The 22436-nt window shown below is 43.3% G+C and overlaps 1 protein-coding gene across 1 annotated transcript in view; it reads left to right on the forward strand.

The window, feature by feature from the left end:
* LOC138356517 (probable 4-coumarate--CoA ligase 3) overlaps nucleotides 1–22436 on the forward strand; it is a 159145-nt gene that overhangs the window by 96440 nt on the left and 40269 nt on the right. The window contains exon 2 of the mRNA XM_069312672.1: nucleotides 16421–16575. Within this exon, the coding sequence (XP_069168773.1) occupies nucleotides 16421–16575 (155 nt within the window). The remainder of the gene's footprint in view (nucleotides 1–16420; nucleotides 16576–22436) is intronic.

Below are 22436 nucleotides of genomic sequence, written 5' to 3' on the forward strand. Positions count from 1 at the left end.
TTCGTTGTAGATTTTTGCTGTGAAATCCATATTCATATATGAATTTTCCTTCCGTATTTGACGGATAATATCTACACCCGTGTGAGACTTATATTTCTCCCATAACTCTGTTGGAGTTATGGGAGAAATATATGCTCTCCCATCTGTTGGAGACGAAGGAGAGCAGGCGGTCAATATGACTGCAAACAATGCACGAATTTGATTTGGATGTGACGTGTTGGACGCATATTAATGCATACATCCCAGTGTCGGACATTCTCCAATAAATTCAGAACTTGACACGCACTACATAGCCATCATAGCTGTCATAGCTGTTTGTTACACATTTGCAGCTGTGAAAAAACATGTTGTCTATTTTCTTGTTTTCAAAACAAAAACAAAAAATAATATTGAAATATTTATATTCAAATGCAGATCAATTGACACAGCTCAAATATATATATATATGTATATATATATATATATATATATATATATATATATATATATATATATGTATATATATATATATGTATATATATATATATATATATATATATATGTATATATTTATATATGTATATATATATATATATATATATATATATATATATATATATATATATATATATATATATATATATATATATATATATATATATATATATATATATATATATATATATATATATACCAGACACCAAGCTCCAGACACAAAGCTGAACGCTTTAAAATAGACCAACGTCGTCTATGCCTTCAAATGCCCACTTGGGGACAGTAAGCCTCAAAGAACTCAGTATATAGGCAAGACAACATCTCTTTCCAGGCGATTAACGATGCATAAGCTACAGGGCTCCATTAAGGAACATATAATCTCTTCCCACAACCAAACCATCACCAGAGAAGTCTTAACAAACATCATAGAAATCATCGATAGATACAGCGATAGCATGTGGCTTGACATTTGCGAGGCACTACACATCAAGAAGTCAACACCAGCAACAGCCAATTAATGCACAACTATATTTTACCCACTTGAAGACTCCACACCAATATAGAAGCATCAAGAAATATGGGCCAATAGGCCCTTTGCAGTTACCCTTCTTCCCTTTAACTTACCCAATATTATACCCATTGTTTCGTGTTCTGTCTTGTGTTGAAAGTTTGTTTTCACCTCATCCAAAATTGTTGTAACATATCACCTCACCCAAATGCAGGTATACAAGATAAAAGGTTAAGATAGGTTTAAATTATAGTATAGTAGAACTCTGTTAAGTGTTTCCAGGTTATAGTTGTGTGTATGTGTAAACTAAAGTCTTTGAAAATGTATTAAGTTATTATGAAACGCGTTCAAGTGTCGCGTCAGACTAGAAATAAAAATGAATTTTGGAGAATTGATTTTTCAATTACCATCGATAGTGAAAAGAAACAAAAGAAATATTGAGAAAATTCGTGTTAGAATTATTAATCTTACTTTTTCGGTCATATATATATATATATATATATATATATATATATATATATATATATATATATATATATATATATATATATATATTAGTATATATATTATTAAATATGACCGAAAAAGTAAAATTAATAATTCTAACACGAATTTTCTCAATCTTTCGTACATTACGCTTCACTGTTGGAGGTAAATCAAAAATCACTTCTCCAAAATTCATTTTTATTTCTAGTCTGACGCGACACGGGCGCGTTTCGTAAAACTTATTACATTTTCAAAGACTTCACAAATACACAACTGATTAGAACGTATCTCTGATTTTATATCTACATTTGAGTGAGGTGGGAAGGGTGATGTGGCATTAACACAAGACAGAACAGGAGGGGATATTAATAGGGTATTAAAAGTATCAACACAAGACAGAACAGAAACAATGGGTAATGAATAGAAGTGTTTGTAGAAAGCCTATTGGTCCATATTTCTTGATGCTTCTATATTGGAGCGGAGTCTTGAGGTGGGTAGAATATAGTTGTGCAATAATTGGCTGTTGATTGCTGGTGTTGACTTCTTGATGTGTAGTGCCTCGCAAACGTCAAGCCGCCTGCTATTGCTGTATCTATCGATGATTTCTGTGTTGTTTACTAGGATTTCTCTGGCGATGGTTTGGTTATGGGAAGAGATTATATGTTCCTTAATGGAGCCCTGTTGCTTATGCATCGTTAAACGCCTAGAAAGAGATGTTGTTGTTTTGCCTATATACTGGGTTTTTTGGAGCTTACAGTCCCCAAGTGGGCATTTGAAGGCATAGACGACATTAGTCTCTTTTAAAGCTTTCTGTTTTGAGTCTGGAGAGTTTCTCATGAGTAGGCTGGCCGTTTTTCTGGTTTTATAGTAAATCGTCAGTTGTATCCTCTGATTTTTGTCTGTAGGGATAACGTTTCTATTAACAATATCTTTCAGGACCCTTTCCTCCGTTTTATGAGCTGTGGAAAAGAAGTTCCTGTAAAATAGTCTAATAGGGGGTATAGGTGTTGTGTTAGTTGTCTCTTCAGAGGTTGCATGGCTTTTCACTTTCCTTCTTATGATGTCTTCGATGAAACCATTGGAGAAGCCGTTATTGACTAGGACCTGCCTTACCCTACAGAGTTCTTCGTCGACTTGCTTCCATTCTGAGCTGTGGCTGAGAGCACGGTCGACGTATGCGTTAACAACACTCCTCTTGTACCTGTCAGGGCAGTCGCTGTTGGCATTTAGGCACATTCCTATGTTTGTTTCCTTAGTGTAGACTGCAGTGTGGAAACCTCCGCCCTTTTCCATGACTGTTACATCTAGAAAAGGCAGCTTCCCATCCTTTTCCGTCTCGTAAGTGAAACGCAGCACGGAACTCTGCTCAAATGCCTCCTTCAGCTTCTGCAGATGTCTGACATCAGGTACCTGTGTAAAAATGTCGTCAACATACCTGCAGTATATGGCCGGTTTCAAGTTCATGTCGACTAAGACTTTTTGCTCGATGGTACCCATGTAGAAGTTTGCAAACAGGACACCTAGGGGAGAACCCATGGCGACCCCATCTACTTGCTTATACATGTGCCCATCCGGGCTCAAGAAGGGTGCCTCTTTAGTACAAGCTTGGAGTAGTTTCCTCAGAATACTTTCTGGCATGTCAAGAGGAGTACAGGCTGGATCACGATACACTCTGTCGGCTATCATTCCGATTGTCTCGTCCACAGGTACGTTGGTAAACAGCGATTCTACGTCCAACGAGGCTCTTATCCCTGTGGCCCGTGTGCCCCGCAGTAAGTCCACAAATTCCTTTGGAGACTTCAGGCTGAAGGCGCAAGGAACATAAGGAGTCAGCAGGCCGTTGAGTCGCTTTGCCAGTCTGTACGTGGGTGTGGGTATCTGGCTAATGATTGGCCGAAGTGGGTTTCCAGGCTTGTGTGTCTTGACATTTCCATACGCATATCCAGGTTTATATTCCCCAATGATCTTTGGCAGGTGGAGTCCGGATTTCTTGGCGTTTACAGTTTCGATCAGTTTGTTGACCTTTGCTTTTAATTCGGCTGTAGTGTCCTTCGTTACCCTTTGGAACTTAGTTTGGTCAGAGAGTATGATGTTCATTTTCGCCAGATATTCGTCTTTTTTAAGAATGACATATATTGGCGACTTGTCACCTCTCCTGACAACTATCTCCTTGTTCTCACGAAGGCTTTTAGCTGCCGCTTTAAGCTCGGGGGACAGTATGGTGCTTCTGTAGTTGCCTCGATTCTTTCCTCCTTCTGCAATAAGTTCTGCTTGTAAGGTATCTTTGGTAGTGACCTTCTTTTGTGTCTCGAGGTCGAATATGTCGTCCAACAGAATTTCCAACTCTACTTTCCGGGCCATTTCACTCGGTCTGGACATAACATGACAGTTTATGCCCAGATTTAGGAGAGTGACTTGGTCCTCAGTGAGGTTAATTCCTGCAAGGTTCAGGAAGCCATCTCTTGGTCGTGGAATTGCCATAGGTCCTCCATATAATGTTGTTAGTTTCTTGATAATCCTTGTTTCAGTGCTGAGGTGATGTTGGTCTGTGAGGATGTCGAGGTGTTGTTCAATGCGGGTACGGATACTGTGGTCGATGTTGCTATTTCTCCACTCGTTTGTAGCATGAAGTAGTTGCGTTTTGTTGTCTTTGATTTCATTCTCTGCCTTGTATATCTGATCACGAATCAGATCCTGGCGATATTTTATCGTGAAGGCTTGATCGAAACTGTAAACGCCAAGAAATCCGGACTCCACCTGCCAAAGATCATTGGGGAATATAAACCTGGATATGCATATGGAAATGTCAAGACGCACAAGCCTGGAAACCCACTTCGGCCAATCATTAGCCAGATACCCACACCCACGTACAGACTGGCAAAGCGACTCAACGGCCTGCTGACTCCTTATGTTCCTTGCGCCTTCAGCCTGAAGTCTCCAAAGGAATTTGTGGACTTTCTGCGGGGCACACGGGCCACAGGGACAAGAGCCTCGTTGGACGTAGAATCGCTGTTTACCAACGTACCTGTGGACGAGACAATCGGAATGATAGCCGACAGAGTGTATCGTGATCCAGCCTGTACTCCTCTTGACATGCCAGAAAGTATTCTGAGGAAACTACTCCAAGTTTGTACTAAAGAGGCACCCTTCTTGAGCCCGGATGGGCACATGTATAAGCAAGTAGATGGGGTCGCCATGGGTTCTCCCCTAGGTGTCCTGTTTGCAAACTTCTACATGGGTACCATCGAGCAAAAAGTCTTAGTCGACATGAACTTGAAACCGGCCATATACTGCAGGTATGTTGACGACATTTTTACACAGGTACCTGATGTCAGACATCTGCAGAAGCTGAAGGAGGCATTTGAGCAGAGTTCCGTGCTGCGTTTCACTTACGAGATGGAAAAGGATGGGAAGCTGCCTCTTCTAGATGTAACAGTCATGGAAAAGGGCGGAGGTTTCCACACTGCAGTCTACACTAAGGAAACAAACATAGGAATGTGCCTAAATGCCAACAGCGACTGCCCTGACAGGTACAAGAGGAGTGTTGTTAACGCATACGTCGACCGTGCTCTCAGCCACAGCTCAGAATGGAAGCAAGTCGACGAAGAACTCTGTAGGGTAAGGCAGGTCCTAGTCAATAACGGCTTCTCCAATGGTTTCATCGAAGACATCATAAGAAGGAAAGTGAAAAGCCATGCAACCTCTGAAGAGACAACTAACACAACACCTATACCCCCTATTAGACTATTTTACAGGAACTTCTTTTCCACAACTCATAAAACGGAGGAAAGGGTCCTGAAAGATATTGTTAATAGAAACGTTATCCCTACAGACAAAAATCAGAGGATACAACTGACGATTTACTATAAAACCAGAAAAACGGCCAGCCTACTCATGAGAAACTCTCCAGACACAAAACAGAACGCTTTAAAAGAGACTAATGTCGTCTATGCCTTCAAATGCCCACTTGGGGACTGTAAGCTCCAAAAAACCCAGTATATAGGCAAGACAACAACATCTCTTTCTAGGCGTTTAACGATGCATAAGCAACAGGGCTCCATTAAGGAACATATAATCTCTTCCCATAACCAAACCATCGCCAGAGAAATCCTAGTAAACAACACAGAAATCATCGATAGATACAGCGATAGCAGGCGGCTTGACGTTTGCGAGGCACTACACATCAAGAAGTCAACACCAGCAATCAACAGCCAATTATTGCACAACTATATTCTACCCACCTCAAGACTCCGCTCCAATATAGAAGCATCAAGAAATATGGACCAATAGGCTTTCTACAAACACTTCTATTCAATACCCATTGTTTCTGTTCTGTCTTGCGTTGATACTTTTAATACCCTATTAATATCCCCTCCTGTTCTGTCTTGTGTTAATGCCACATCACCCTTCCCACCTCACTCAAATGTAGATATAAAATCAGAGATACGTTCTAATCAGTTGTGTATTTGTGAAGTCTGAAAATGTAATAAGTTTTACGAAACGCGCCCGTGTCGCGTCAGACTAGAAATAAAAATGAATTTTGGAGAAGTGTTTTTTGATTTACCTCCAACAGTGAAGCGTAATGTACGAAAGATTGAGAAAATTCGTGTTAGAATTATTAATCTTACTTTTTCGGTCATATTTAATAATATATGTCTACAGGAAAGACTGCTACCAAAATATACTAATATATATATATATAGAATATATATATATATATATATATATATATATATATATATATATATATATATATATATATATATATATATATATATATATTTATATATATATATATATATATATATATATATATATATATATATATATATATATATATATATATATATATATATATATATATATATATATATATATATGGAAGGGAGTACCACCTCTAGCTGGAAGAAGGGGGACCCATAACCTTGGAGGAACCCACGCATAACGCATTAGAGGGAATGTTTAGATCCCCTTCAATACAGTTTCTGTGTGCTTTTCTCCTACCACCCCCTTCCTTTTCTATTTTTTGTGCTTTATTATGCATTTGATAATTACATGAGATACATGGGTTGATACAAAAATAATAATGCAAAAAGGTGCTTAAAGGTTATGGATATCTTGAAAACCACAACAATGGGAAACATTGATGAATGTCACAGATGGGTTCGATCATTGTTGCAAGTCAAACACTTCTTCGAATTCCTCTGAAGTTGGACTAGTGCCCAAGACGCAACAGGCATTTCCCCTCTGAATCGCAACACTGAGGCGCTGGAACCAGAAAATTTTTGCTCTCTGGTCTTTTGTAGCGCTGATCAATTTGTCCCCCAATTCCTTCAGGAACTTCAATGCACATTTTCCCCCACGAACCGAGGGTCTCCGAGCCGATCGGAACAAAGCTGTAGCAGTGTGCTAGACCTCTGTATTTAATAATTTTCTGCGATTCCCTGAAAGAAGCAGCACCACCGCTTTCACGTGTGCTGTAGTGGAGGTAGGTACTGGCCAGTGTGGCAGCGCACGTGTAGTCCCATACCACTTGCTTACCATCCTTCCAAGGTAGCAAGGTGACCCCATCAGGGCGCTTCTGAGGGTCGTTAGGTCTCAATAAGTGTGGTTCTCTTTGTGCCGGGCAGCGGGCTGTGGCGAGGCTCCTCTTGATGATGTCGTTGACTTCTTCATGTCTTGCAATTTTACCATGTGATTTACGACATACCAGACCATAACGACCATATTGGTCTGCCATCGCAGCTCCGCAGATGCACCTATGTTCGGTGAGGATGGGGGCAGCAAGGCGAAGGGCAACTCCAATGCAGAGAGCGTCATGACTGAGGCGAGTTCCCAGGGCTGCATTGGGCACAGTAAATAAAAAATCCCCGGCGTGGGGTGCTGTTACCGCTAGGAGGCGGGCTTTGTTTTCAGCATCAGCGTTGTCAATCATTGCTGTGACAGTCTTTTCCATTATGGGGCTATCCCAGTGGGCCTGCTTGTGGTCTTTTGGGACTTGTGGTCGGGGTTGAGGGTGTGCAATGGTGTCCCATTGTCTGGCTGCTTCGATGAACGTTTGATCATGAGTTCCGCTGTCTCTCTCATACGCTCTGGTTGGATCTGCCCTACCAATTCGTTGGCTGCTGTACATGAGGATAAGAATGCTGGAAGTGCTACCTCAGTTGCCTTTCGTATGCCTATCCCTCCAAATCTCACTGGTAGTGTTGCTTGGTCCCACTGACTGTCATCTAAATCTAGGTTGAGCGCCTTCCTGAATATTGACCTGAGGAGCTCATCATATTGTTGTAGAAGTGGGTTGCCAAAAGCTGATGCACACCTTAAGAAGTATGTTAGCCTGGGCAAGGTAAGGCACTTTGTGAGAAGGTAGAGGGTATCGTGGGAGTCCAAGTCCCCAATTCTCTCTTCCATCCTCTTTAGGTCTCTAAACTTTTCGTCAAGGACTGCAGCAATGGCATTGTGGCCCAGAGGTGCTCCGAGTATTGTTCTGTCGGTAGGTTTAACGACTGAGGCTTCTGGTAAAACTGATTTCACTGCTCTAATGATTACTTCACTGGATGCAATAATTTCGCACTTGGAGGGGTTAAGAACGAGACCCATGGACTCCCCCCCATGTCTTCACCAGCTGTAGGTCTTCTAGCAGGGAATCTTGTGTGCCTGCCAGAGTGCCATTATCCAGGAACCAGATGTTGAGCTCACTGGACAGTCTGGTTGTAATTTCTCGAACCGCTATGCAAAAGAGGAACGGTGCAAGTGGGTCACCCTGTTGAATTCCATCTGCTGAGGTGACTTCATGTTTGCCAAACAGGATGGTTGAGTCTTTGCTGTAGCCTGCTGACACAAACGGGAGAATGCTTGGGCAATGTTCCTGGACTGCAGTGAGGATTGCTTCCCTTTTGACCGAGTTGAAAGCGTTTTTAAAATCTAATTTTACTACTGCCTGGTCTTCAGTAAGAGAGCTAATGTAGGCTCGTGCAGCATGAGCCGCTGCTTCACAGCCTTGGGGGACTCCAAACCCCAGCTGGTTGGGTTGCAGCATGGTGGCTGCTTCCATTCGGATACTTCTGACAGCAGCCCTTGCAACTAGGCGGCGAAGGGTATTACCAACGGCAATGGGTCTGATCCCTCCCCCCTTCTTTTTCAGGGCACAGGGGATGCACCAAAGAAGAATGGTTTGATTTCATCAGGGATTAACCTGGCGAGGTAGTTGTTGACAAACGTTGTGATTTCTGTCAGGAGCGCTTCTGCAGCTGGGCCAAGAACAGGGTTCACCATTTCCTTCACATGTTGAGGTCTTACCCCTGTGTAGCCTCCTGAGGAGCCCGGGGGAAATGAAACGATAGCTTTATAAACCTCTGACTCCCGGAGGACGAGAGGTTCCTGGTTAGGGGCGAGCCTGACCTGTGGGGGAGGTCCACCTACGGCCCTGAGGGGGTGTTTTTCTCTCAGTGCTTGGGCTGTGGTTTCATCCCTGGGCAAAATTTTGTCCTCACTTGTGATCAACCTGAGTGCCCCGACTGTATTGCCCACTTCAATTTTCTTGCTGACTTGGGTACCTAATTTTCTGTTGTCGCTGATTGTCGTACTTGGTCTGCCTCGGCGGTGTTTGGTGTGTTTGGGGAGGAGGACTAGGTTGTCAGCCCTAGGAAAATCCCTAATTGCTTTATTGACGGATGAGGCCAGTGTCTTGCCTCCTCTGTCTGGTACACCTAAGCATGCATTGCCAAAAAGTAACAGATTGTGCCAGGCTTTGATGGTATCAGGTGCATCAAGGTTATTTGCCCCTCTGTTGACTTTTGCGATGAGGTCCGTGTATTTCCCGGCAGCAAATGGGCGAGAGGCCTTTGGGATGTGGGTGAGTGTCCTGGTTGACGTTGCTTTAATTGCCTCTAGCAGGTCGTCTGTTGCAATGTAATCACTGGTGCAACAGGCTCCTGAGTGCTGCCTCCTCCCACGGGAGGCCTCCCTGACCCAGGACAGTCGACATGCTGGCGTATGACTCTAGAGACCGAGTTGATGCTGATGTTGCTCCCACAAACACTGCATGTGCCTGTCCTTTGATTGGCTTCGGGAGGGGTGAGCTGGCTGGTAGCGGCTTCTTCTGCCATCCCCTTAGGTAAAGTGAATGTCACCTTGCACTGGAGTATTTGTCTCTCCCTCCTGGCTGGGGGGGACGAGGTTGTGCCCTATACTATGCGTCATGTCTGGCTCGTGGAGGTGGTGGGTGGGGGTTGGGAGGCTGCGCTGGCCCGGTCTGGGACGGGGGCCAGGGAGGGGAAGGCGCGACCACCTGATCGTGGGAGGTGGGGTCGGGGGAGCGGAAGACACTGCACCTCACGGAGGGGGGTGGGGAGACACTACACAAGTGGAGTGGGCGAGCGGGAGACACTACACTCACTGGGGGGGAGGCACTACACTCAGGGGGTGGGGGTGGGGGTGGGGGGAGGGTTGATGTGGCACGTAACATTTGGATAATTTCCTTTTGTCACTAAACACTGGTGAATGTGTCCTGGCTCACTGGGTGTGGTGCTCTCAACACGATACTCACAATGGTCCAGTCACCACAGGACTGGACTCAACTTATCTTTTACAAGCGCTTATTGGCACACTGGTGACCCAGTCTCTTGACCCACCACATGTGTCCTTCCACCCTTTCCTGGTGAGGGAGCCGTAGGGCGTGTGACGTGTGTGGGCGTGGGCTGACGGTGGGCGTGGGGTGGCGGTGGGCGTAGGGTTGCGTGGGGTGACGGTGGGCGTGGGGTGCCGGTGGGCGTAGGGTTGCGTGGGGTGACGGTGGGCGTGGGGTGCCGGTGGGAGTGGGGTAACGGTGGGCGTTGGGTAACGATGCGTGGGAGGTGATGGTGGGCGTTGGTCGACAGTGGGCGTGGGGTGGACGATGGTCGTCGGGTCAGCCGCCGGGAGAGGGTAGCTGGGTGGGCTGGCGAGGCCTGTGGGAGGCTAGGGAGAGGGGGGGAGAAGGTGTCCCGGTCACACACAATTAACACAAAGTTTCACAGGTGCATTATGTTTATCACTACAATATCACTACAATACACTCACTTATCACTACAATATATATATATATATATATATATATATATATATATATATATATATATATATATATATATATATATATATATATATACATATATATATATGTCGTACCTAGTAGCCAGAACGCACTTCTCAGCCTATTATGCAAGGCCCGATTCGCCTAATAAGCCAAGTTTTCCTGAATTATTAAATTTTCTCTATTTTTTTTCTTATGAAATGATAAAGCTACCCATTTCATTATGTATGAGGTAAATTTTTTTATTGAAGTTAAAATTAACGTAGGATATATGACCGAGCCTAACCAACCCTACCTAACCTAACCTAAGCTATCTTTATAGGTTAGGTTAGGTTGGGTAGCCGAAAAAGTTAGGTTAGGTTAGGTTAGGTAGGTTAGGTAGTCGAAAAACAATTATTTCATGAAAATTTGGCTTATTAGGCAAATCGGGCCTTGCATAGTAGGCTGAGAAGTGCGTTCTGGCTACTAGATACGACATATATATTTATATATTGGTGGCAGGTGTACATGATCCCAATTTTACACGCTGTGCCACAGAGTGGGCCTCTCGTGCAGGCCAATCACCTCAACCACCATCCCCAAAAGCCCACAAGCAATCCAGCTGGGATGGCCCCATTGTAGACCAAGTTGCTGCAGAGTGCCTGGGTGCTGCAACAACACAACACGACATTGCTCGCCTCCCAGCAGTAGCAGCACCACATGCAGGGGATTTCCTGTTAGCAACCCCAATGTCGGCAACTGGCACGCATCTCACACCACACGCCCTCCGAATTGCTGTGGCCCTCCGCCTTGCTGCCCCAATCCACACCAGATATAGGGGTATTTGCGGCGAGGTGGTGGCTGACAGGTACGGCCACCATGGCCTACTCTGCCAAAGCACAGGGGGATGGCACTTGAGGCACAGTGAAGTTAACGACATCATCAAGAGGAGCCTCACCACAGCTGGATGCCCAGCTGAAAGAGAGCCCCGTTACCTAACGCCCCATAACTCTGATGCTCTTATTGGTCGCCCGGATGGTATCACAGTGAACCCCTGGAAGAATGGCAAGCAGTTGGTATGGTACTACATGTGCGTATCAACCCTGGCTAACACCTACATTAACCTCAGTGTTGCACAACCAGGTGGCGCTGCCACCCACAGGGAAGCAGCCAAATCCCGTAAGTATAGAGAACTGGATCACCACTACAATTTTGTCCCATTGCTTCTGAGACACTCGGCGCCTGGGGTAAAAGTGCTACTAGTTTTTTTAAGGAACTGGGTTCTAGGCTCATTGAAACAACAAGGGACCCAAGAGCTGCAAGCTTTCTTTTCCAGCGCCTCAGTGTGGCGATACAGAGGGGAAATGCGCACTGCATCCAGGGTTCCAGCCCGCCATCTGAGGAGCTGGAAGAACTCGACAACCTATGATAACCATCTTTGTAACCCATATGTAACTCCTTTTTTGTAACAAAGTTCAAATAAAGTAAATATATATGTGTACATACAAAAGAATGGGGGTGGTAGGAGAAGATAATATTAGTGTTCAGTGAGAAACCATAAGGTCTTCTCTGAATACTTTTTATTTTCTTCTCCGAGGCTATGGGTTCCCACATTGGCACCAGAGGTGGTACCCTCACAAACTTTTATATATATATATATATATATATATATATATATATATATATATATATATATATATATATATATATATATATATATATATATATATATATATATATATATATAATGTCGTACCTAGTAGCCAGAACGTACTTCTGAGCCTACTATGCAAGGCTCGATTTGCCTAATAAGCCAAGTTTTCATGAATTAATTGTTTTTCGACTACCTAACCTACCTAACCTAACCTAACTTTTTCGGCTACCTAACCTAACCTAACCTATAAAGATAGGTTAGGTAGGGTTGGTTAGGTTCGGTCATATCTACGTTAATTTTAACTCCAATAAAAAAAATTGACCTCATACATAATGAAATGGGTAGCTTTATCATTTCATAAGAAAAAAATTAGAGAAAATATATTAATTCAGGAAAACTTGGCTTATTAGGCAAATCGGGCCTTGCATAGTAGGCTGAGAAGTGCGTTCTGGCTACTAGGTACGACATATATATATATATATATATATATATATATATATATATATATATATATATATATATATATATATATATATTAGGGGTACCACCTCTGGTGCAATTGCAGGGACCCACATCCTGAAAGAAGAAAACACAGAGCATTCAAAGAAGATCTTGTGGATTCTCACTGAATACTTTATTCTTTTCTTCTCCTACCACCCCTATTACTTTTTGTATGTTTTGTTTTATTTTATTGCAATGCTACAGTTTTCAGAGAATACACACACACACAGAAATATATAACAATTAAACAATCAGCGTTCGAAGATCTCGTCCAGCTCCTTGGAGGTTGGGTGCATACCCAGGATACAGCACGCATTTCCCCTCTGAATTGCGACACTGAGGCGCTGGAACAAGAAACTGGCTGCTCGTGGTCTCTAGTTTTCCCAATGAGTTCCTCACCAACCTCTTTTAAAAACTTGAGTGCACATTTACCCCAGGCGCCCAGAGTCTCAGAGCCAATCGGCACGAACTTGTAACAACGTTCTAGGTCTCTGTACTTGTGGAATTTCTGGGTCTCCCTGAAGGTGGCTGCCCCACCTCCCTCTGCTGAGCTGTAACGTAAATAGATATCAGCCAGTGTAGATGCACAGGTGTAATCCCATACGACCTGTTTACCTTCCCTCCATGGCTGAAGGGTGACTCCATCTGGGCGTTTTTGGCACATTGTCAGGTCAGCACAACTGGGGTTCCCTTTGTGCTGGACACCCAGCTGTAGCCAAACTTCTCTTGATGATGTCATTGACTGCTTCATGTCTGGCAATCTTTCCCTGTGTCTTACGACAGATGAGACCATGGCTGCCGTATTGGTCTGCCCGTGCATGGCTGCAAACACACCAGTGTTTGGTGGAGATATGGGCAGCAAGGCGCAGAGCAACAACAATACTTAGGGCCCGATGGTCCGGGCAGGTGCTCAAGGCGGAATTAGGGACTGCCAACAGGAAGTCCCCAGCATGGGGGGCTTGCACAGCTAGGAGACTCGCTCTGTCCTTCTGTGAAGCTGCGTCCAGCAATACTTTGGCGATGTTCTCCACTATGGGGCTATCCCATTTGGCCTGTTTACCGTAGTTTGGAATAGTTGGTCGGGTGTGTGAATTGGCAAGAGTGTCCCACTGACCAGCTCCCTTCACAAATTTGGGATCACGAATCCCAATGGAGTTCCTTAGGTATTCTGGTAGTATTTCCTTCACTAATTCACTTGTAGCACTGGTCGAGGATAAGAATGCCGGCAATGCTAACTCTGTCGCCTTGCGAATACCTATACCCCCGAGTCTAACTGGGAGCGTTGCTTGGTCCCACTGGTCATCTTGCAAGGAGAGGTTTAACACTTTCATTGTTATTGTCTTTAGGAGTGAGTCGTATTCCGTTAATTTTGGCCTGTCAAAGGAAGGAGCACACCTGAGGAAATAGGTAAGTCTGGGCAAGGCCAGGCACCTTGTAAGAAGGTACAAAGCATCGTGAGCATCCAAAGCCATTATTCGCGCCTACATCCTCCTCAGGTCTTTAAGCTTTTCTTCGAGAACTACCATTATGGCGTTCGAGCCCAGAGGTGCCCCTAGCAGCACACTGTCGGTGGGAGCGATCACTTGGGCTCCTGGCAATAAGATTCGTACTGCATCTATGATTGGTTGGCTGGATGAGATGATTTAACACTTTGATGGATTTAGTGTAAGTCCTAACTCCTCTTCCATAGATTTCACTAGCTGAAGATCTCCTAGCAGGGATTCCTGTGTCCCTGCCAGGGTGCCATCGTCAAGGAACCAGATGTGGAATTCTCTGGACAACCTGCTTGTGACCTCCTTAGCTGCCATGCAAAAAAGGAAAGGGGCAAATGAGTCTCCCTGCTGGACACCTTCTGCAGAAACAACTTCATGTTCCCCAAACAGCAGCGTCGATTCCCTACTGTACCCTGCTGAAACAAAAGGAAGTAGACAAGGAAAGCTGGTTCGAACTGCTTCCAGTACCACATCCCTTTTTACCTGGTTGAAGAAATTTTAAAGTCTAATTTAATTAATGCCCTTATTTTCTGGGAGGTCCTTGATATAGGCTCGTGCTGCAAGAGCTGCTGCTTCACAGCCATGGGGGGCACCAAAACCTAGTTGATGGGGTTGAAGCATCGTTGCAGCGTCTATGCTGATTTTTCTGACAGCTGCCCTAGCAACAAGGCACCGAAGTGTGTTACCCAAGGCAATGGGTCTGACTCCACCATCCTTCTTCTTAAGGACACAAAGGGATGCTCCGAAGAAGAAGGGTTTAATTGTATCTGGGATCAACCCGGAGAGACAGTCGTTTGACAAACTTCGTGATCTCTGACAGTAGTGTCTCGACAACTTCGCCGAGAATTGGATTTGTCATCTCCTTGAGGTGCTGAGGTCTTACTCCAGTGTATCCCCCCTGTATGTATATATATATATATATATATATATATATATATATATATATATATATATATATATATCCTACCTTGAGGTGTTTTCGGGGCTTAGTATCCCCCCCGACCCGGTCGTCGACTAGGCCTCCTCGTTGCTCCCCCTCATATGTCACATAAATGAGTCCCATAATTTTGAGCCTATAGATGTTCCAAACATTGAACTATATAAATAAACAAATTATACACTTTTGAATAATATTACAGCAAAAAAAAACAGAAGAGATGAATGAGAAACATCAAAATAATTGTGAAAAAATATATTCGCGGCAACTGCCACCCCACGGGGTGGGGTGGCAGTGATTAAGTGCTTAATTGCACACTAGTTTCTTTATCAGCTATCTCACCCTGTCAGAGTAAATGAGACAAATGTATGTGAATGCATGTGTGTGTATATATGTATGTATATGTGTGTGTGTATGTATATGTATGGGTATAAAGTATATTTGGAAGCTGATCAGAATTACATTTCACCTTTGTGAATGTACATTAATGACACTATGTAAAAGACACATCAAACACTTTATGTAGGGCATACGTAAATCTGTGTACCTATGTATTTACCTATGTAGGCTAGCTTAGCATTTTAAAAGCACCGAATCACCTTCTGTGGTTGAGTGTTCAATAAACCCTTGAACTATATGTTTAACACTTCTCTAACCCTGTCCATGGAGGACAGAAGAAAATGTATATATTCTGGTTAGCATTGTAAATGTGTGGCCACGTCTGTGGTAGAAAATAATTATAAAAAAAATTAAAAATAAATAAAAAAAAACCACGGGGTGACAGAGTCGAGTGGTCCTGAGCTCCATCGCTTAGCGCTTATAATTTGCTCAGCTTCCCAGCTCCATCACGGCTTAAGCATGTTATATACATAATATTTTTTTAGTTCCCGTGATCAGAGAGTGCATTTTAACAATATAAGAGGAGAAAGTCATTTTGTTGAAAGAATTTATTTTCGGCACACCACGGGGGTGTCATTTAAATGAAGAGTAGTGCAGTGGCTACACCAACGACAACAGCAGTTTCTAAACTAAACAACTGACATATGTGAACAACCGCTCTCTCCAACGTGAGGGAGCGTCCTGGTGAATGCCTCACCAGGAGAATGCCTGGTGAAGCATTCTCCTTCCCAGGACCATTCGGTTAAGTGATGTCTGCGCCATTAAGTACTGATGTCAGTGGATATGGTTTTTTCAGCTTAAAGTGTTCCCTTTATTATATGTTACATGCACTTGAATATTCGTAAAGAAAATTATACACATCATCCGCCATAAAATTTAGTTATGTTTTTATCACTGAATAGTTTTTGCTTTACAGATTCATACCAAGATTCATTTTTGTGCTACCTGCCATACTTCCACGTATATGGGATTGTGCCTATGATGATGACAGGACTGCAAATGGGTGTAAAACTGGTCTCTACACCCAAGTTTGATCCCAACACCTTCGTCAAGGACATCAGGCAACACAAGGTAGGTGGGGTGTTATGACTCAGGCTAGCAAAATTGTTCATTATTCCATCCGACCGGCTGGAGCCCCGGCCGAGCGGACAGCACGCTGGACTTGTGATCCTGTGGTCCCGGGTTCGATCCCGGGGCCGGCGAGAAACGATGGGCAGAGTTTCTTTCACCCTATGCCCCTGTTACCTAGCAGTAAAATAGGTACCTGGGTGTTAGTCAGCTGTCACGGGCTGCTTCCTGGGGGTGGAAGCCTGGCCGAGGACCGGGCCGCGGGGACACTAAAGCCCCGAAAATCATCTCAAGATAACCTCAAGATCATCACAGTTTTCTATCTTATGCTTCAAACTCCCACATTATATTATGCTACTCACTCCCCCAATATTTGTGCCTAAGACATGCAACTTCACCATTGTCATCACTGATATCAACATATATCAAAGTTTTTATGTTGAACACAAATTTTGCTACAATGTACCCATTAATAATCTTCAAATGATGCTACACTGTACCTAATAATATTCGTCAAGTTTTCCTACAGTTTACCTATTAACCCTCAAACCGAGAGGGGTCCAAATGGCTTTAAACACCCACAGGCGCAACAACAAAAAATATCAAAAAATTCTTTCGACCTATAAAAGTGTTCACTTTTGTTCCTTGATCACGGAAAAAAATAACAAAAAAATTTTAGGTGGCATATTTTAGCCACAATAGGGTAGGAAAGTCTGCCAAAAAAAGGGGTGTTAACAGAGCCTTCGCCAGACGAGGTCTACTCCGCTCGAGCTGTCAGGCGGCAGTTGCCACAAATATATTATTACGTAATTATTTCAATGTCTCTGATTTTTTCTTTGTTTTTTGCAGTAATATTATTCAATAGTGTGAATTGTGATATATTTATATAATAAAATGTGTGAACCATCGCTGTACTCAAAAATTATGGTGTGCATATTAGTGATTCAATTATTATGTTCATAAAACAATAAACAAAATAGTTTTGCTTTTATTACACTATACACAGGTTATATATAAGTATCTGCATGTTTTACTCACCATAACGAACCACTAAGTTGTTATTTTGAGTCAAAATGCAACGAGGAGTGACGCCACACACCAGCCAGCCAGCCACTCGCTGCCACTCCCTCCCTCAACACCTCACTCGCCCTCATTCTCCTCCTACAATACTGTTTTTGCATTTATTCACAACATACAGACGTTATATATAAGTATTTACATGTTTTGTTCACCATAACTATACATCTAAGCTTGTATGGTGAGTAAAGGTACAAAGACGTAGTTACTCACACAGTCAGCTGGTGGTGGCCGCCCTCAAGGCCAGACCCACTAATATTTCTCTTCCAACAATAATGTTTGTGGTGGTATTATGCTATATACACACATCATATATTAGTATCTACCTGTTTTATTCACCATACCTGTACAAATTAGCTGGTATGGTGCCCAAAGACCTAGTGGCTACCAGTAAACATGACAAGTCATGCAGACGACGCACCTCCCTCACCGAAATTGCGGCTCCCAACCTCCTCTTAATGCTGTTATTACACTCTATACACATGTTATATATATGTATCTACATTTGTGTTCACCATAGGGAACCACTAAGCTGGTATGGTGAGTGTAGTCATTAAAAAGGTGGCCACACACAGTCAGAAGACAACGCTACCACCCTCCCTCCCACAGCCTTACTCCTCCCTCCATGGAGCACAGGCTTAATATCACCACAATCCTGCTATTATCAGAATCCTAGTCAGTTTTATCACAGTCAGGGATCTTCTAGTAATACTTCATCGCTAAATAATAGCAGGATCATATATATTTATGGCATTTATAGGCGATGCTGTGGTCACAAGCTGACAGCGGTGCTGTGAGCTTCATCCTGCGTGCAACAGCCTTGGTGGCTCCCTGTGTACTGAAGCTCTCACACCCAGGATGTTGGCCTGGATTTCTTTCTAGGTGGCATCTGGCAACTATAGGTCATTGCTGCACTATAGCTGCCCCTATCCCAGGCGGGGCGTTTAAATTATAGCGCTAGAACAAGATATCATATATATATATATGACTTGCGTGGTTTTGGTTTGTCACTGAAATCATATATATATGATTTATGCGGTTTAAAAGGGTTAATTTTCTTCAAATTTCGCTACAAATTACCTACTTATAAATATCTGTTAAATTAAGGATTTGACCAAAACACTATGTGTGTTAGTAGCTTTCAAGAAAGTAAAAAATCAGTGTTATGTAATCTCACAAACCCAATGTACCTACTATGTGCATTGTAGCAAATATATAAACAAATAAATACACATTATATTTATGTTATAACGTTTTTAAACAACTCCCAATCGGATATATTGCAGTCTCAAGTTATAGAGTATATAGGTGACACTGGGTCCTCCTGACTATATATATATATATATATATATATATATATATTAGTATATTTTGGTAGCAGTCTTTCCTGTAGACATATATTATTAAATATGACCGAAAAAGTAAGATTAATAATTCTAACACGAATTTTCTCAATCTTTCGTACATTACGCTTCACTGTTGGAGGTAAATCAAAAATCACTTCTCCAAAATTCATTTTATATTTCTAGTCTGACGCGACACGGGCGCGTTTCGTAAAACTTATTACATTTTCAAAGACTTCACAAATACACAACTGATTAGAACGTATCTCTGATTTTATATCTACATTTGAGTGAGGTGGGAAGGGTGATGTGGCATTAACACAAGACAGAACAGGAGGGGATATTAATAGGGGTATTAAAAGTATCAACACAAGACAGAACAGAAACAATGGGGTATTGAATAGAAGTGTTTGTAGAAAGCCTATTGGTCCATATTTCTTGATGCTTCTATATTGGAGCGGAGTCTTGAGGTGAGTAGAATATAGTTGTGCAATAATTGCTGTTGATTGCTGGTGTTGACTTCTTGATGTGTAGTGCCTCGCAAACGTCAAGCCGCCTGCTATCGCTGTATCTATCGATGTTTCTGTGTTGTTTACTAGGATTTCTCTGGCGATGGTTTGGTTATGGGAAGAGATTATATGTTCCTTAATGGAGCCCTGTTGCTTATGCATCGTTAAACGCCTAGAAGAGATGTTGTTGTCTTGCCTATATACGGGTTTTTTGGAGCTTACAGTCCCCAAGTGGGGCATTTGAAGGCATAGACGACATTAGTCTCTTTAAAAGCGTTCTGTTTTCTGTCTGGAGAGTTTTCTCATGAGTAGTGCTGGCCGTTTTTCTGGTGTTTATAGTAAATCGTCAGTTGGTATCCTCTGATTTTTGTCTGTAGGGATACGTTTCTATTAACAATATCTTTCAGGACCCTTTCCTCCGTTTTATGAGCTGTGGAAAAGAAGTTCCTGTAAAATAGTCTAATAGGGGGTATAGGTGTTGTGTTAGTTGTCTCTTCAGAGGTTGCATGGCTTTTCACTTTCCTTCTTATGATGTCTTCGATGAAACCATTGGAGAAGCCGTTATTGACTAGGACCTGCCTTACCCTACAGAGTTCTTCGTCGACTTGCTTCCATTCTGAGCTGTGGCTGAGAGCACGGTCGACGTATGCGTTAACAACACTCCTCTTGTACCTGTCAGGGCAGTCGCTGTTGGCATTTAGGCACATTCCTATGTTTGTTTCCTTAGTGTAGACTGCAGTGTGGAAACCTCCGCCCTTTTCCATGACTGTTACATCTAGAAAAGGCAGCTTCCCATCCTTTTCCGTCTCGTAAGTGAAACGCAGCACGGAACTCTGCTCAAATGCCTCCTTCAGCTTCTGCAGATGTCTGACATCAGGTACCTGTGTAAAAATGTCGTCAACATACCTGCAGTATATGGCCGGTTTCAAGTTCATGTCGACTAAGACTTTTTGCTCGATGGTACCCATGTAGAAGTTTGCAAACAGGACACCTAGGGGAGAACCCATGGCGACCCCATCTACTTGCTTATACATGTGCCCATCCGGGCTCAAGAAGGGTGCCTCTTTAGTACAAGCTTGGAGTAGTTTCCTCAGAATACTTTCTGGCATGTCAAGAGGAGTACAGGCTGGATCACGATACACTCTGTCGGCTATCATTCCGATTGTCTCGTCCACAGGTACGTTGGTAAACAGCGATTCTACGTCCAACGAGGCTCTTATCCCTGTGGCCCGTGTGCCCCGCAGTAAGTCCACAAATTCCTTTGGAGACTTCAGGCTGAAGGCGCAAGGAACATAAGGAGTCAGCAGGCCGTTGAGTCACTTTGCCAGTCTGTACGTGGGTGTGGGTATCTGGCTAATGATTGGCCGAAGTGGGTTTCCAGGCTTGTGCGTCTTGACATTTCCATACGCATATCCAGGTTTATATTCCCCAATGATCTTTGGCAGGTGGAGTCCGGATTTCTTGGCGTTTACAGTTTCGATCAGTTTGTTGACCTTTGCTTTTAATTCGGCTGTAGTGTCCTTCGTTACCCTTTGGAACTTAGTTTGGTCAGAGAATATGATGTTCATTTTCGCCAGATATTCGTCTTTTTTAAGAATGACATATATTGGCGACTTGTCACCTCTCCTGACAACTATCTCCTTGTTCTCACGAAGGCTTTTAGCTGCCGCTTTAAGCTCGGGGGACAGTATGGTGCTTCTGTAGTTGCCTCGATTCTTTCCTCCTTCTGCAATAAGTTCTGCTTGTAAGGTATCTTTGGTAGTGACCTTCTTTTGTGTCTCGAGGTCGAATATGTCGTCCAACAGAATTTCCAACTCTACTTTCCGGGCCATTTCACTCGGTCTGGACATAACATGACAGTTTATGCCCAGATTTAGGAGAGTGACTTGGTCCTCAGTGAGGTTAATTCCTGCAAGGTTCAGGAAGCCATCTCTTGGTCGTGGAATTGCCATAGGTCCTCCATATAATGTTGTTAGTTTCTTGATAATCCTTGTTTCAGTGCTGAGGTGATGTTGGTCTGTGAGGATGTCGAGGTGTTCTGTTGTCGAGGTGTTCTGGAAATTCTGTTGGACGACATATTCGACCTCGAGACTCAAAAGAAGGTCACTACCAAAGATACCTTACAAGCAGAACTTATTGCAGAAGGAGGAAAGAATCGAGGCAACTACAGAAGCACCATACTGTCCCCCGAGCTTAAAGCGGCAGCTAAAAGCCTTCGTGAGAACAAGGAGATAGTTGTCAGGAGAGGTGACAAGTCGCCAATATATGTCATTCTTAAAAAAGACGAATATCTGGCGAAAATGAACATCATACTCTCTGACCAAACTAAGTTCCAAAGGGTAACGAAGGACACTACAGCCGAATTAAAAGCAAAGGTCAACAAACTGATCGAAACTGTAAACGCCAAGAAATCCGGACTCCACCTGCCAAAGATCATTGGGGAATATAAACCTGGATATGCGTATGGAAATGTCAAGACGCACAAGCCTGGAAACCCACTTCGGCCAATCATTAGCCAGATACCCACACCCACGTACAGACTGGCAAAGCGACTCAACGGCCTGCTGACTCCTTATGTTCCTTGCGCCTTCAGCCTGAAGTCTCCAAAGGAATTTGTGGACTTACTGTGGGGCACACGGGCCACAGGGATAAGAGCCTCGTTGGACGTAGAATCGCTGTTTACCAACGTACCTGTGGACGAGACAATCGGAATGATAGCCGACAGAGTGTATCGTGATCCAGCCTGTACTCCTCTTGACATGCCAGAAAGTATTCTGAGGAAACTACTCCAAGCTTGTACTAAAGAGGCACCCTTCTTGAGCCCGGATGGGCACATGTATAAGCAAGTAGATGGGGTCGCCATGGGTTCTCCCCTAGGTGTCCTGTTTGCAAACTTCTACATGGGTACCATCGAGCAAAAAGTCTTAGTCGACAT

Source organism: Procambarus clarkii, chromosome 73, assembly GCF_040958095.1.
Source record: "Procambarus clarkii isolate CNS0578487 chromosome 73, FALCON_Pclarkii_2.0, whole genome shotgun sequence".
Classification (NCBI taxonomy): Eukaryota; Metazoa; Arthropoda; class Malacostraca; order Decapoda; family Cambaridae; genus Procambarus; species Procambarus clarkii.